This window comes from Microcebus murinus, chromosome 11 (assembly GCF_040939455.1).
Source record: "Microcebus murinus isolate Inina chromosome 11, M.murinus_Inina_mat1.0, whole genome shotgun sequence".
Taxonomy (NCBI): domain Eukaryota; kingdom Metazoa; phylum Chordata; class Mammalia; order Primates; family Cheirogaleidae; genus Microcebus; species Microcebus murinus.
Genome location: NC_134114.1, coordinates 86,330,875 through 86,347,897, shown reverse-complemented (window position 1 = coordinate 86,347,897; position 17,023 = coordinate 86,330,875). Strand labels below are relative to the sequence as shown.

General features: G+C 37.5%; 1 protein-coding gene across 3 annotated transcripts in view; it reads right to left on the bottom strand.

The window, feature by feature from the left end:
- The window catches only part of KCNN2 (potassium calcium-activated channel subfamily N member 2), a 146,648-nt gene that overhangs the window by 16,864 nt on the left and 112,761 nt on the right, over positions 1-17,023 (bottom strand). For all 3 annotated transcript variants that reach the window (XM_012763736.2, XM_076008279.1, XM_076008278.1), the window contains 2 exons: positions 12,357-12,498; positions 1,144-1,254 (listed from right to left, as the gene is read on the bottom strand). In XM_012763736.2, coding sequence (XP_012619190.2) covers positions 1,144-1,254; positions 12,357-12,498 — 253 coding nt within the window. The remainder of the gene's footprint in view (positions 1-1,143; positions 1,255-12,356; positions 12,499-17,023) is intronic.

Below are 17,023 nucleotides of genomic sequence, written 5' to 3'. Positions count from 1 at the left end.
CTCACAATAGTGTCTGATAGGTAACACAAAAAGCATAAGCAAGGCAATTGGAATTTGCATTTCTATTTCATAAATATAACCTGTAAAAATAAATATTTGCATTAAAGTGACTGACCTATTAGGATTATTTACCAATTAAACAAGATTACTTTTATACATACAACCAAAATAAAAAATGAGTGTAAACACTGAAAGTTGGAACTGTGCATGAAATCTCTTGATTCTTTTATGGGTAAAGTTACCAAATGACAATGTATTTTGCAATTCAGTGACGGGCTATTTGGATTCCATTTTAAGCAGTGGTTGTACAGCAAGATGACTCTGCTGGAAAACAATTTTTACTTATTTTTGACTTTGGCATTTGTCTCAAGTGACTGTCAAGAAAGGCTAAAAATTTAGTCTAAAAAAACATCATTTGCGTCAACATGGCTTTATACCTTGAGATGATGACTTTGTGCAAGTTACCTAACTCCTCTGTGTTTTGGTTTCCACATTTATAAAATGGGCATAATGATAGCATTTCCCTCATAAAGTTGTTGTGAGGATGAAACCGCTTTGGAGCAATGCCCGGCTCAGAGCAAGTGCTCTATAAACACCGTGAGTACCGTTTTCCTTTACTACTAATAACTGGACAGTGATCTTTCATCTGGATGCTGTACTGTTTTCAACATTTCCCTGATGGCTTTTAAGTCATGCAAAGGGCCTGTCTTTGCCCCTATCTTGGGCTTCTAAAAGTTAGTGGTGGTTTCTTATTATCTTTTCAACCCTATCTGTAGAACATAGAAGTTCAGTAAAATATTTGTTCAATCACCTTCCCATAAAATTCCTATTTTCCATTTACAGTATGTTCCTTCCCTACTCAATCCAATAGTGATCTCTTCTTGCATACTATACTAGATATTCAGTATGCCTATTTGTTTAGATTTATGTGATCTATGTTTATCCAATACCAAGACTGTCCAATGATTTCCTAATTGACCTAATGTTAGAAATAGCTTATTCTAAAAATGTGATAAAATAGGAATGCCTCAACTTTTAAACTCATGTCATTTCAGCTTTAGATGTCAAAATAGAAACCATATTTCCTAACATTGGAAAAAAACCAAAAATATTCCCTTTGAAGATCCATGGGTGGTAACTTACTCTTTTAGTCAGCTGAGTATCCATCATGAAATTGTGCACGTGTTTTTCTGCTTTGGTAAGTTCTAGCTTCCTTGCCACTACAGCTACCACCAGGGCTGTGCAACCAGCACCCTGAAAATAAGGAAAGAAGAGAACCCCAAAGAGTTACTACTTTCTGTATCAGCCACATTAGAAAATGTTTTGTACCAAATGCAAAAGTTTCTCAAGATAAATATTGTAGTATTCAGTGTCTTCAATCAGTGTTACAGAAAACATGTGGTCAACAAATGCAAGCAATGTACCTTGAAATTAGGGGGCATGTGCAATATATGTAACCTTAACACTTGTACCCCCATAAGACGTTAACAAAAAAACCCCCAAAAACCTAGTTGACATATTTTAAGAACAAAAGCATGATATTTGAATAAAACATTTCTATCATAAGAAATGGCTAAAAACCAATTTTTTGAATTTTTAGACTTCTTAAAACACAGAGAAAATCAGTTATATATCTATAATTATAATAGGAACAAATAATAAATGAATAAATTAGCATAAATGTATGGAATAGAAATAAGGATTTTTCTCTAAAGAATAACACTTGAGACTAGCAGGCCTTCAGGCCAATCAACTGCAATGTACCAGGAATGAAAGATGAATTATCTCAGCATACACACAACTTCAGATTGTTCCACATGCATAACAGAAAAGATCACAGGAAGACCAGAATGATCGAACCCAGACAACAGAAGTATATAAAGGTAAGAGATAACCATCCTACTATTTTAGAGGTTTACTACCACTAGAAGAGGCATGGGTCTTCATGTGGAAAAAAACCAACAATGTTTTTTTCGAATTATAGGCCATTGTGCTGATTTCTTGGAACAAGAAATGTGACACCATGTGGAACCCCAAGTTTATAGTCCTCCCCCTCTGTGATCAAGGTGTACTCACCCAGGTGGTGAGGGTCGTCTTTGCTGAAAGACCAGTGACCAAATACAGGGTCAAGAGGTAAGACTGGGGCACCTGTTGTAGGGCCTAGGCAAGGTCATGATGCTGTAGCCACCTCATTGGTTTTGGGCAAAGTAAGCCTGACTGTTAGGGAAGGGACCAGTGGCAGAGCTACCTTAGGGGCCTGTGAACACGAAGTCACACCTCCAGACAGAATCCCAACCCTAACAGGACAACAGAACAGTACAGATTGCTAAGCTTCTCTCAGTGGGCTTACTGATAGCAGAGAACACGAACAGTAGGATGTTAGGATACTTTCAACAGAGTTGAATCTTCCATAACTACTTTTTAATAGCATCCCCTTTATGTTAGACAAAAGGGTGGGGTGCTCATAGGCTCGCCATCCAGTCAGGAGTCTCAAATTCCTACGAGTGAACCTGGTTTTCCATATTACCAATAGATCTAAAAATCATAAAGTAAAATAGTAACTTTATACCTTAAAAATGTGGTGGTCAAAATCTTCAATACTGAGGAATCCTTATATAACTGCCATCATATACATAAGCATAATTATGATTATACTAAAATTTATTTGTAAGATATTTAAAGATACAATATAATGTTAAGAAAACCAAGTTAGAAAATTGTATGTAGGACACGCTCCCAATTCTAATTTTTAAAAGGATCCACACTAGTGAAGGAAAAAAAAGAACCTAGAAAGAAATAAGTCCAACTGTGAAGAGAGATTATTTCTACATAGTTGCAATATGGGTAACTTTTAAAGTATTTTCATTTTTATGTGAATTAATAAATGTTATTAGCTATCCAGTTGTAGACCAAAGAATGACATTTTGGGCTTACTGAATGAGTTGCTAAAACAAATTTGGCAAGAGAGACAAGACTGAGGGGAAAAGGAGAAAATAAATATACTGTCTTGTCTTGCCACAGCATAATTATAATCGTGGAGACATGGCCTTAATGATAAGCTGATGTTGCTTAAATATATTTCCAGGGGGTTGGATATGCTCTTTCATCTAGTTCTATAAAGACATCAGTAATCTCAGAAATGAAGGGCTACTAATCATATCAGAAAGTGGATAAGGGGTTTGGACGTTGTCTGATTTAATCCTCTGATTTTTGAGATAAGACAACTAAAACAGAGTAAAGTGATTATTCAGTTATGAACCTTGATTAGCATTGATATCATCCCTACCCTTTACCTCATCTCATAATACCTACATCTATATTTAGAATCACATACAGTTGACCCTCCATGTTAATGGATTCTACCAACCAGAGTGAAAATATGTGGCAAAAAAAAGTAGATGGTTGCATCTGCATTGAACACGTTCAGACTTTTGTTCATCATTATTCCCTAAATAATATAGTATAACAACTATTTATACAGCATTTATATCACATTTTAATATATATGGGAGGATATGGGTAGGTTTTAGGCAAACGTTACATGATTTTATAACAGGGACTTAAGCATCTGTGGATTTTGGTATGCACAAGGGTGGGGATAGGTTTCTGGAACCAATCCCCATGATACTGAGGGACGACTGTATACTCTTATTTGTGGTCATTTCCATATGAAGCACTGTATTTCATAACAAATTCTAATTCACTTTATTTTAAGTGTGAACATTTAAAAATTGATCAATATAGTTAATTATAAATAAATCAACATTATTCCTATTTTATAATTGGTACAACTTCTAAATCAGTATTTCTCAACCTTCCACTATGAACTGAATCACTTGGAGAGATTATAAAAATTCCAGTGTTGAGGCTGTGTGCCTAACCTAGTAAATTCTCATCTCTCAGAATAAATCCAGGCATCTGGATTTTTTAAAGCTCTCTAGGTGATTCCAATGTAGAGTCACTGCTTTAGATGGAGGGACTATGGCAAACTCCATAAACTACTTTCTGTTAAAACAGAGTCAAAGTTCTTATCACAGTCATTGCACTTACGAAGATATTCAAGAAATGATAAACAAGGAAAGCAAAGGCAGAGAGTTATCTTGATATTTTGTGCTGTGTGCAAAGTTTAAAGCTGGATACCAATGAAGGAAAATAATGGCTTTTGAAAGCACCTATACCTATTTTGTTACCTTTCAAACATCTACCACAAAATCTAAATAGTTATGGCAGACTGATGTGGGTAGACCAAATCAGTGACTACTACAGCCATCTGCATCTACCCACTGCATGGTATGGCATGTGCTTGACGGGCACAGTATACCCGATGCAGGTATGCTCCTAGCCACTCCTCAAACACTGGGTTCTGTGGAACTCAGTGATTCAAGGCAGCAGTGGTTCTTTAATAGCACAGAATGTAAAACCTGAGGGGCTCCTAACTGCTAGAGAGAGAGCCGCTAGAGGCCAGTTGGCACAAGAACTTGAATATTGTTCTCCCCTGGCAGGTAGCCACTGCTGAGATCCTTCTGGAAAGAAATCAAAATCCTAACAGGAGTGGAAAATCACTGGTATCCAGAGTCTCGGAAAATCAATTTTTGTGTTCATTCTTGGGCTCCACTCTTTCTTGCTGCTGGCCCGTTTCTTGCTGAGCGCCCTCTCACGTACCAAAAGACGTGCGCGTTAAGAATGAGCACCTTTGTTGCAAACTGGAGAAACAAGTGGATCTGACAATTTAGTAATTACTGAAACTATTACCTACATACCTCACTCTATTACCCTAACTGTACCCCTGTAAGTTGTACCCCAACTTATCCCCAATTAAATACCTTTTCTTTGTTTAAATACAAAGCTCTTAAATCCTTAACTGTTCTTTTAATTAAGGAAACCATAAATTTATACCTCCCCCAGTTCTTAATAAATCATAACAGGATTTGATATGTATAGAATCACGTTTCAAGAAAACGACGTTTATTTTTTTAATTTTTAGAGTTACGCAAGATGAAGCTGGCTCACTTCCGAAAGCTTTCTAGGTTCAAGGTAAATTCCTGCCAACGCATTAGTGGTTACAGTAATTTAAGTAATGGCATAATGTTATCGTCCACCCAGTGTCTATTTCCAGGATCATTCTGTTTCATAAAGCGAATAAGAATGAAAATAAGTATGCTTTTACAACATTTTCTCCAAAGCTTGTCACTACCACAATCGATGTAGAAACAGTTGGGACTAACATATGTTACTCTCTGAAATTAAGATCCCTGTATGCCTTTAACAAGATGAGTCATAGTCCTTTCACCAAAGTCAGAAAATGTATCCTGGTTACTTATCTCCCATTTCATTTATGTTCTTGGGGAAAACGTAAGCAAACCAACAACCTGCCATTTCGGGATCCTTGGGCATCTAAAAACAAAATGAAGAAAATGCAGTGTGTTGATGAAGCCAGTATATTAAAAGCAAAGGTTTATATTAAAAGCAAAGGTTTAGGTTTTCTTTGGCTTATCATCTTTTCTTCTATCAAAGTAAATGTTGAAAGAAAGAAGTGAGGGGGTGTGGGAGGAGAGAGAGACAGAGACCTAGCTTTAGAAAAGATAAGTAATGACGACTGTTGTCACAGCTTATTACCCCAAGCCAGATCAAACTGAACATATAAATGACAGTCAGAGAGAATACGCTTCAGTTAAATCCCAACACCTGGGTAGTCTTAGATGCTGCCAAATTAAAATGCAGTGCTTTTTTTCCACTGTGGTTTCCTTCATTATATCACAGAAATTTTAAGCCATGTTGATCCCAAGGGTGTAAGTGAAGTTCAGGTGTCTTATTTTTCCCAAGATCATTTATCACATAAGGTTTGAAAAATTCAAAGGAGTGATGTATTATTATTCTAAATCATCCAGTTATGCTGATTCTGCAAATACTTCCAAGAATCACTTTGAAAAACCATTTTGGGATCAAGCTTTAATAACTTAAGGATACGAACCTGTGAAAAAAGAAAATTCCATAAAAAGCATGCTGGGGAAAGGTTTTGATTATTTCTGTATTGACAAAAGTCTCTTCCAAAGCTTCAACATAATTATGAAATTTATATTTTTTTAGGAATTCCAAAATCCTCATCACGACAGAGAATGGTACTGATAAAAAAATCCACTGATGTTCAAAATATTCCAGTCTTAAATTATCCTCCTGTGGGTTTTATAATAGCTCCTTAAAGTTCAAACTTCAGTTTGATAGCTCATTTATTACATGAAATAGACTATTTATTAGACTATAATTAAAGTTTATCAAAATATAGATAATTTGAAAAAATCATCCTTATTACCTAAAAATTAATAAATGAACTTTTGCTTCAACATAAAGAAGGGTGAAATGAATATGTGAAAACACTGCCTGGTTTTCTGTCCCTGGGGGTGACTGACTCAATATCCTAGGACCATAAATACATTTTTACTGCACTTGCCTGACAAAATTATTCTCTCATAAAAAAAAAAAAATGTTAAAAAATTCTGGCAAATAACATTCTCTAAAACATTCAGCTTTACTATTATATCCCAATGGAGTTTTACAAGTTTCCTCAGGTCATGAAAATAAATGACATTCAAAGAAGCTCTGAAGACAAATTCCCTCTATCAAAAATGCCCTACCTCTGAGTTTCTACAAATATCCACATATATTTGCTGCTAGAGGGCAGAGGTCTATTTCAAATGTCCTCGTGGTGAGGAAGAGGGGAGAGAGTGTGGGATGTTTGAGTTCAGTGATGAGCGTGGAAACTCAAGACTCCTTAATAGTGATTTGCTTGTTCAGCTCCAGTCTGGGGACTGGGAAGAAGGAAGTGCGGCATAAAACAATGAGTCATCCCTGGGTTTAAATCTCCTGATTAGCAGCAGGTGCCAATGTGAGTGCACGCACCTCAGGGACAGGAAGGGCAGCTCTGCCAACTAAAAGTGCTGATAGTTTAGAAAAATTAGGTGGAATTGTGGACACAATGAGCTGAGTGCTAGGTCACAACAACTTCCAGCTATACTTCTCTGCACCTGGAAGAAAGCAGCTGTCACGTTTCCTATGAAATTTTCTTGGGGAGGAGTGAAGGTCCACGTAGGGTATGGGTGGGGAATTTAGCCTTATGACTGAAAAAGCCTGTCATCCCCTCCTGCTGCTCTGCACAAAATAGACAGTATTGTAAGAAGTTAAGGGTACACTCTCCTCGCTGGGCCTTTATTTGGTGAGATTCAACGAACACACCAGAAAGAATCAAAAAGCAAGCAAATCACAAGTAAAATCTCTTCAAAATTATTACTTGATTATTGAGCACCTCGTGTCAAATTGTCTAAGACATTTAAAAAACAAATCTCGTTCACATACATGCAACATCAAGGAATGGTTTCATCCCAGTTTCTCAGGATTTCTATGTCCACTGGCAGGGGAAAACAAATCCTCAAGTGGAAATAGAGAAAATAGCAGGAATGTAATCGGACCTTAGCTTTAGGCCTCTTTCATGCTAGTCCATCTCTTCATGAGCTCTAGCTAATTCATTGCTGGTTGGGAACACCCTCTGACTGCCTTAACAGGGTAGTGTCACTGCCCTTGAGGGTGGAACTATTTAACTCTGACAACTGACTGAGTCACCCTGTGATGTTAAATCAAGACTCCTCAACACAGGGCAAATTTAATGCTGACAGAATTATTATCACATGTTCTTATCTTAAGAAAAGGCAAGGTAATATAAAAGCTTCCATTCTGAATTGGATTTTTGTTGTTGTTTCCTGCATAAAATTTAAAAAATTAATTAGTGTGGGGATTTTCAAATTGTTATGAACTGGAATATATTTATGCACTGCTTTTGTTTATACAGAATTACCGTCGGGATGGAAGAAACAAACCTAAATCACACTCTGAAGTGACTTTTGTTAAGCAAACTTCTGTTAAGGGATGCATGCTAGACTTTGTCAAAGTCTAGGGGTTTTTTGATCATTATTAGAGAACCACTTATTACTCCATGTTTAAAGATAATTATGCCAAAAATTCAGTCATCTATAGTCAAAGGGTCAAGAAGAGCTGCCATATTTTTACACAGAGATGCAAAAGTTACAAATGTATGCCCTTCATTTTTGTGTAAGATGAGAGATACCCTTACCATGAAGCTATTTTCCACTCTTGAAACAATTCTCTATATTCATAGTTAAGGGAAAACTCATCACTTTCAGGATGTTATATCTATTTTTATAAATATAAAATGGTAGACAGGATAACTTTTTAAAATACTAAGTAAAACAATTACTTTTTCAGTTGTAAAACTGGAGATACTAAAATACTAGCTGGTGTTGACAAAAAGCTAAGACAGGTGCTATCATCTCACGTTGTTATTTGCCTACCACCTTCAACCAAAAGTCCAAAGCCATTTAGAATTCATTCCATTGGTTATCATGACATTCAAAATAGTAAATACTCAGGTCCTTACACTTCCTCCAATTAAGGAAGGGTAGAAGAATAAAGAGAAAATAAGAAATTACAACCTTAATGTTTTCCTTTTAAAAGGTAATGAGTGACTTTTTTCTATTAGGCAATAATCTTATGATGTTATGTTTTAAAAATAATATCCAGGAGAGAGGAAGAGATCTTTTTCTCTCAAGCTTTTTTTCCCCCCCTCTTTTTGGACACAGGGCCTCACTCTGTCACCTAGGCTGAATACAGAGGCATGGTCATAGCATACTCTAGCCTCAATTCCTGGCTTCATTAATCCTCCTGCCTCCTAAAGGGCTGGGATTACAGACATGAGCCATTGCACCTGGCCAGCAGGTTTTAATTTCTATATAGGTTTGTGTAAAAGAGACTTTGTTTGACTTGTTCGGTCCATCACATTGGAATTCTTGTTAAAAAATGTCGGTATCTAGTATCTCCTTGTGTTAGTAGTTCCACAATTATATATGTGCAACATTGTAAGCACAACCTAAACATTACAAAAAAAGTTTTTAGAATTGTCTTGCATTCAGTTTACAATTCAAGCAAAGGGAGATTATTTGTTAATAATGCCATTTGTTTCTCTCTTAGAAATATTATAGAAAACCATCTCTCTTCATGGTTTAATGAGATATTTCTGCCTAGAGCACTGTAGGTTAATCTTAATCTAATGTCCTTGGCTTCCCAAAACTTCACTCATTATACAAATCTAGCAATTTTAAAAATTCTAAACAACAGCTTAATTTTGGGTTTTGAATAATGAAATGTGAACATCTAAAATAACAGCATGAAATAATGCATTAGTTTCAATCAGCTTCATGAAGAAAACAAGCAGTGCTAATTTCCTTTTGTGTACATTTTTGAAATGGGAACTCTTTATAAGTGTTAGCATTTAGATCAACCACTTTACTTAAAAATGTAAAGAAGCCACATAAAAGTATCAATTCTATCATAATTTCATAAACACAAGAATAAGAAAATTCAAATATGAAAGAACACAAAGAAACATAGTACTTCAGAGATAATATACAAGATGATTCAGGGATGACCCTGTGCTCTCTCAAGAGTGTTGTAAATTGCATTTCTTTTTCACAGTTTATTAAAGGCCAGAGGGAGGGCGAGAGAGACAGAGAAATGACTCATAGGAAATATGACTATGTGCATTTTATCTACACATGCATTGCAAAAGTCTACCGGAGAACAGGCAAATAACCGCCTGAGATAAAAACAAGTAAACAAGTATCTCTCTGGCTAAGGTAGCGCCAAAGTGACAAACTGGCACTTCAACTTCCTAAAATCAAAAGAAAACAAAAGCAAACAAAATTTGTCTAACAAAACAAACACATTTTTTTTTCCATAAAATATGTACTATGAAAATTATGTGTCTTCTTTTAGGAATCTATATTGCCAGCCAAACAGTCTCTATGCCAGTGTCTAGGTAACTTCCATCCATAGGCTCTTGATCCCTAAGGAACTGGCAGGAGAACCAACTACCAGATGCTAACCCCAAGAAGACAGCCCTGTAGCCTGACTCCATGGGAATCTGCTTGCCCGAGAGGTGTAGAGATAATCTAACTCTATACAGTATTTCAAATAGGTCACTCAAAGATTACTGAATTTCTCTACATGCAAGTAAACTATTTTTGATCAGGACAATTAAGAACTCTGATCCTTATGAGGGAGAAGAATGGAGTTCCTCACTCTAAGAATGGAGGGTCAAAGTCATTGGAAATTCCATTACCTATAACATATTTGTGTCCGTATAGATCAAAAGGTACTCATAACTTCGGCATTAAGATCAATAGTGAAACCTAAACAAAGCAGCAGTTAAAGCAGGTAAATAAAAAATCTGATGAGACTTTGAAGGAGCAGTTCTTAAGACATTAGGAATAAAGAATTATCGAGGAAAGATAAACGTATCACAACGTCCAGGCAAGGTTAACCTCAAATTTGGCTCTGATTCCATGGCAAATGAGCCTATTTGCATGACCCTTGAGTCATGCCTGATGCAAAAATAAAAGGGGGTACATCTTGCCAAAAAGGAACACTAAGGAAGTTGTTTCCAAGAAACACTGGGGGAAGGACTGCAACTACCAGTTCTGGTTTTATAAATAGCATCTTTCATGTCCCTCGTGGGCTTGTTATGGTGGCTTCCAAAAATACTTCCATGCAAATTTCATTTCCCAAAGCACTCCACTATATAATAAAATGCTATTATTTGAGGAAAAAGGGGAAATGATCCAATAGTAAACATATAATGGAGCATACCAAGTACTATATAATGAAAAAGAAAAGGTTCACAAAACTATATTTTTCTTTTACAAGCAAATAATGTTAAATTATGCCTCTACATTAAATTTTCCATAATTGGGACTTGAAATGATCATCCTGTTACTATTAGCAATATTAAAATTGGCTCTGGATTTCATTTTCACAGCAAGCTGCCTTAGCCCAGTTGAATACTACCAAGAGGGAGAAGAATGTTCCCTGCCTATCTGTGCCATGGGCATTCAGTCCTTCCAGTTACTTGTGACTCTTGGAACAATCTTCCTAGGCAGCTGCTGTGGGGGTGTGCACTCTACACTGGTCACTACTCAAAGACCCTCAAATGGTGAGCCTGTGCTCTCTCTGCCAACCTATGAAGACAGCAGAGGTGTTGAATGGGGTTGCTGAATTTTAGAAATTCTGGGACCTTCCAGACTGTAGAGCTCACAGCACTGGTTCATGTACATGGGAAATAAGCATCTAGATAACTCTTCACCGTAACCAAACTATATGAAGAAGATAAGGAATGAAGACAAACCTAGGTCATTAAAAATGGTGCATTGTCAATTTGAACTACCTCTGGCTGAAACATAAGTTCACAACACATTACAATCATAACTTACTAGCCTTCCATTTTGCATACCTAAAGCAAATGGAGCAAAGCAATCCTGGCTAGATTGCAAAATGTGAGGGTCAAAGAAGTGTCTGAGCCTGTCTGCCACCCAAGAAGAACAACCCACGTCACCATCAGCAGCAGACCTTTCTAAAGTGTTCCACGAGATCTGGCCTCTTTACCCCTGTGCTCTGTGCGCTCCTGGCCCAGTGACTTAGCTCAAGTGCACTGAGCTCCTCCTTGCCTCACTGCCTTCAAATAAACAAACCATTTCCTCTTCCTGGAATGCTGTTCTTCTCTCCTTCCCCAGCTACTCATCCTTCTCACCTCAGCTTAAAAATCAATTTTCCAGTGACGATTTCTCTGTGTAGATCCCATCCCTCTTGCCCAGTCCCCAAAACAGGTCAGAAGCTTTACTAATTACACAAATGTAATTAATAATCATTTGCTAAATATGTTTTAAATGTAGGTCTTCCCCTGCGAGCACCTTGAAGCAGGACAGTGAGAGTTTCTGTCTTCCTTTGAGGTATTCCTATTACCTAGGCCAGTGCCTGGCAATCAAGAGAACAATTCTTTATTAAAAGAATAAATAATACTTTAATTGATAAAGTAATTGATAATGTAAGTTTCCAACCCTTCAACACATTTCACGATAGTTATTATGGTCCACATTTTACAAATAAGGTAAGTAAGTGCCAGAGAAATGTATTCAAGTTTGCACAGCTCGTAGGAAATGGCGGAACTCAGACTTAAAAGAAATTTCTTACTCTGAAGTCAAAGCTCTAAGATCAAATTAGTTAATCAAATTAGTGGATGGCCCACAAAAAGCAATGGAGCAGTTCTACCTCTTCAACAGAACTTCATGATGAGAAGAATTAAGATGAAAACGGTAAGATGTTCTTTCCCAACATAAAACTGATATTTTTGTACTGATTTCCTGCTTTTGGGAAAATGAGTAGCTTACAATGACTTATGCACATGAAGTACCTTCTTGAGAGTAAACATAAGAGATGTGAAGTAAAAAGACACTTACCATAATTCCAGTAAGCAAACAGACTCCTTTCCCACAGTATGTGTTAGGTACCATGTCCCCATAACCAATGGAGAGAAAAGTTATTGATATCAACCACATTGCTCCAAGGAAGTTGCTAGTAACATCCTGTTGATCATGGTACCTGAAAAATAGCAAACAAAGCCAGTCCTTTATAATTAATCTCCGGTAGGATAGCTAAGGGCAGTCTGATTCAATTCAATGTATTCACTGTACCTTCTATAAACTACCCTATTTAGAAGTTTTCAAAGCTGGAGATTATAAGTAAAATTGGGGTTCCATCTAAGCAATCTAAGAGACATGAGGAAGTGCCTCAACTTTAAAAATAATCTGGAAGAGAAATTATAAAATATGCAAACTGACTTTCACCTTGGAGTAAAATGATCCACATACATTTATTTTTATAGACTCCTCTGGCCCCTGCCCGGTGTCTCCTCATCTACTGATGCCTAGCAGATGTGCCAGACTTATGACACAATATGCAGTTGCCCAATCTTACTGCACAGTTTTGCAGTGAAAGGAATCATGCTGTCCCCATTGCTTGGACTGTCCTTTGTTACCTTCATTTCCCTAATACGGGCTAACTCCTCATGCTTCAAAGTAAATTCAGGTGGAAGCCTTTTCTGTCAACTCTTCTCCCCAGGACCTCCCCTGTGCTCACTGGGTACTCTGTGCATCTCTCTGTCACAGGATGCTCCTGTAATGGTCTACCTGGAGGTCCTTCACTAGCCATCCCCCTTGAAGACAGAACCCCTGTACCTCTGACCTCAGCGTCCCTTAAGCCAGAGCGTTACAGAAGTTGTCTTACCAGTTGCACACAAAGAACTTAATACTCAAAAATAGGGAGAGGGATACAACTTATCCTGATTATTATTCAAGGTGTTAAGTTTTACTGGTGAGGAAGAAGGTTTTTATAACAGAAACAGATATCCTGTCACATTTTGCTTGAATGAACAGTACTAAATAGTAACCCTGTGCCCATGATGTGGACACTGATTTCCACCATGTGTATACCCACAGCAGCAAGGCCATGTGAATTGTCACCCTAGAAGAATTTGCTCCAGATACGTGTTCTGTGTAGTTATGGGGTAGGGTGGCCCTCCTCTGTCCCTATGGCAGTCAGACCCCACCCAGATGCCCATCTATAGGGGACCTTCCTTGCTTTTCAACCGACATTTCCTAAGGACCTTCCTTCCTTCTCATCTTTCAGACACCACTAGGAGGGCTTTCCTGTCCTCATTTCTTACTCTACAAAGTGTGCTGACAACTTCTTGGTAATCATCAGCCCCTGGCTTCACTCACTGAATGAATCTTCCTTTCAACTCAATTCCCTGCCTTTGGTGCTGTGGCAAAGAGGCCGCTGGCTGCAGCCCCAGGATTAATCCAAAATATTACAACCTACACTAGGCCATCACATTCGCTGTGCTTTTTTTTTTTTTTTTCCTATTACTCATCTCATGCCAAGCCTCCTGCTTCTAAAACGAAAAGTCCAGAAGACTCATGAGTATAAACTTTCCTCCAGAATATGAGTAGATCTTACACTCGATCTTTGGATGCACAAAAAAACTCATGCTTATCACTCTTGTACATTTGCCTACTTCCAAAGAAGAGAGGAGCTAAGAAGAGCTGTTTCCTGCTACTTTGGGCTAGGGAAAGAGAAGCTCCCAGCTGGAGTGAATGGAACCCGAGAATAAAGAGGAGTAGGGGCAATCTCTGGATCTCTCCAATCAAAGGAAAGGGCACATGAACGGGCAGGCAGCCGTCGTGCTGCAGAGCATCCTGTGAGCTGCTGGTGGCAGGAGGACAGAAACTTCCACTGTTCCATATCCAAGGAACAGCCACCGTGACCTAGCTGTGGAGTCCCCTCTTCCCAGAATATCTTGGAGGAGAGGCTGCCATTGCCAAAGAGGGGAGGTCACATGTATTCCTAGTATTCCAGGAACACAGATGAGTGGATTTCCCCCGAGAATCGTTGTTCTAGCATGTGTAACGGCCTAGGAATAGGCTGATGTGACTAGTGCAATGCTCAGGTACAGTATGAGCTAAGCAGGCTTCTGTGGAATGCTGGGGAGCCTGCTGTGCATAAGCAACAGAGCTTCAAGGGGAGAATGTCATTGTCATTTCAAAACGCAACCCTCAGAAATAAGTACTGGATTATAACCCATTCATGAGCTCTCTAGTAAGTATTCCTCACCAAGCACTTGCCTAAAACAGAGACTACATTCCCCTGGCATGAGTGTGGGCTCTATAGGAGAGGGGAGCCAAATGAGTTCATTTCCTATTCAATTTCAAATTGTGAGAAAAGGTTTTCTTCTTCACAAAGCATGATTTATACACAGATCTGATACATCTGAGTTACTCTAATTCCCTAATACATGTGTATGTACACATCATATTTATTGAGCACTTGTTATGTGCTCAGCACTTAACTTGCATTTTCTCATTTAACACAGAATGTTTTCATGCATGGACAATCTTTGGCTGAAACAGTTATAGTCTTCACCCTTTCTATATCAGCAAATGTCCTTAGACACTTAGTTTCTAGACATTTAGAAAATGTGCCTGTGTTCAGTGAAATCTCCATTTCAATTTATTTTTACACTGCCATTGCGAGTGACCAGAACACTATTATCTGCTAGGCACATAGTTTTCGCAAGAGCGACTAACTACAAAGCAAAGTTTGAGATTTCATACTATTAACAAAGGTCTCTAGGGGCACTGTCACAGCTGTTGCCTGCAAGGAAATCTCAACTTTGGCATGGGTGTGAAAGTCTTTGTAATTTGTTCTTCCTATAACACTTTTTATATGATTTTCAAAGTTTGGATCAGTAAATGACTGAAAATTGCAATGCAATGCATCCACTGAAGTTGCTCATCTTTAATAAATGTACACATCTTAAACATACAAATTTCTATCATCCTTATTTGACAATTTGCCAAACACTCTCAAGAAATATGTCATTATATCATTCAGTCAATATTTATTATAGGCTGTGCATATTACATTGCATCAGAGACTGTAATTCTGTATCGAAGGACCCTAATTAGAAACAAATATTTTTCTAGGAGTTGATATTTTAGGGTTTGGGATTCAATAGTAAATCATCCTTTTTGCTTATGAAATAATAAACCTGCCTGAAAAATAGCTCAGAATGGAAAAATAACATCTCATACTAATGTTTATGTTACATTCAGATATACTTAGTTGTGAATAGTCAAGATGAGGTAATTAAGGACCAAATTAGATGCTATTAGAATAATCACCTAATTTCTTTTTAGCAACTCAGGAACAAATATTAGACTTATCAACAGGATAACATTGCTTAGAGCATCACTCAGGTTTTTAATCTATTCCAGATTCATATAATTGTGAATGATGAATATGTACCATTTAAAGTTTAAAAAATTTCAAAACATTTCTTATAGTAGAAAGTCATGTCACAAACTAACTCAGACAATTCCAACCTTGTTCTCCACAAGGAGAACTGTTCTGAGATAGACATGTAGAAATGACTCGTGGGAAATTTCAAATTTTGGTCACCATGAATACTGGTTCAATCAAAAATACATTAAATAAGATTAAAATTAGTGCAAGGAATGCCTGATCATCTCAAGCTTTTAAAATAAGGACTTCAGGGTTTTGGCAGAGGACTGTTTGAACTGTATTACAGCCCTGCATGCATAAGAGACTTAAAGATTATTACTATTATTATTTTTTAATGGTTATGCATTTATTTTAATGTGTATTAGAAAAGCATAAGTGATACTTAAATGTATGCTTTCATAGAAATTATTGCTTAGGATAAAGCTAAATATATTTAAGTATAAAAATAATTTGATTTTAGGAAAACATAGTTAACATTGATATTACTGAAAATATAATCAGTGAAGTTAGCATGTGGATCAATGAAATATGGGAAACTGACAACCTCTTTCCAATCACCAAAATCACATAAATGATCTTGGGTTTTTTTTTTTAGGTTTTAAAAGAAGGAAAATGCTCCTTTTCTTAGTTTCCATTTCTTATTCATTTCTTCATGCATTGCTAACCGTGGGTCCAGCACCATTTCTTAGATTACAAATATGACAGCTTTCTACAACGTTTGTTAAAGTTCACAGGAGTTACCTTTCCCAGGGAATCACTGCCTTCTTCCCCGTGAGCAAGGCCTTCTCTGCCCGGCTCTCCTGCCTGCCCCGGCAGCTCCCACACTGCGGCTGGCAGCTTAGGCTGTTCTTCACAGCTCTCCTTCTCGGCAAATGCACTGCCTTCTGCCTGCAAACCTTCTCCCACCTTTCCTAGCCCTGATTTGTGCTTTGAGAATCCATCTGTGAGTCCTCTTTTCCAGACTGTCAGCACGATACTCTAGGCTGGTCCTTTCTCTGTATCCCAGGAGCATCATCTTATAGCTGTCTCTAGCACCATTCGATAAATGTTAGCTTGGGCCATAGGCATGTAATGTATAATCTGCTCATCTAACATGACCTTAGCATTGAAACTATGAAGAACTTGAAGATAAAGACTATGCCTCATTCACTGTTGTATAGTCACCAGTGCTTACAAAAATATAGCAGGAAACTGGTGCTTATTAAATTAATTAGTGTGACAATGGGACACATGTCCTCAACTTGCCCTAGGCCACATGCTAGGC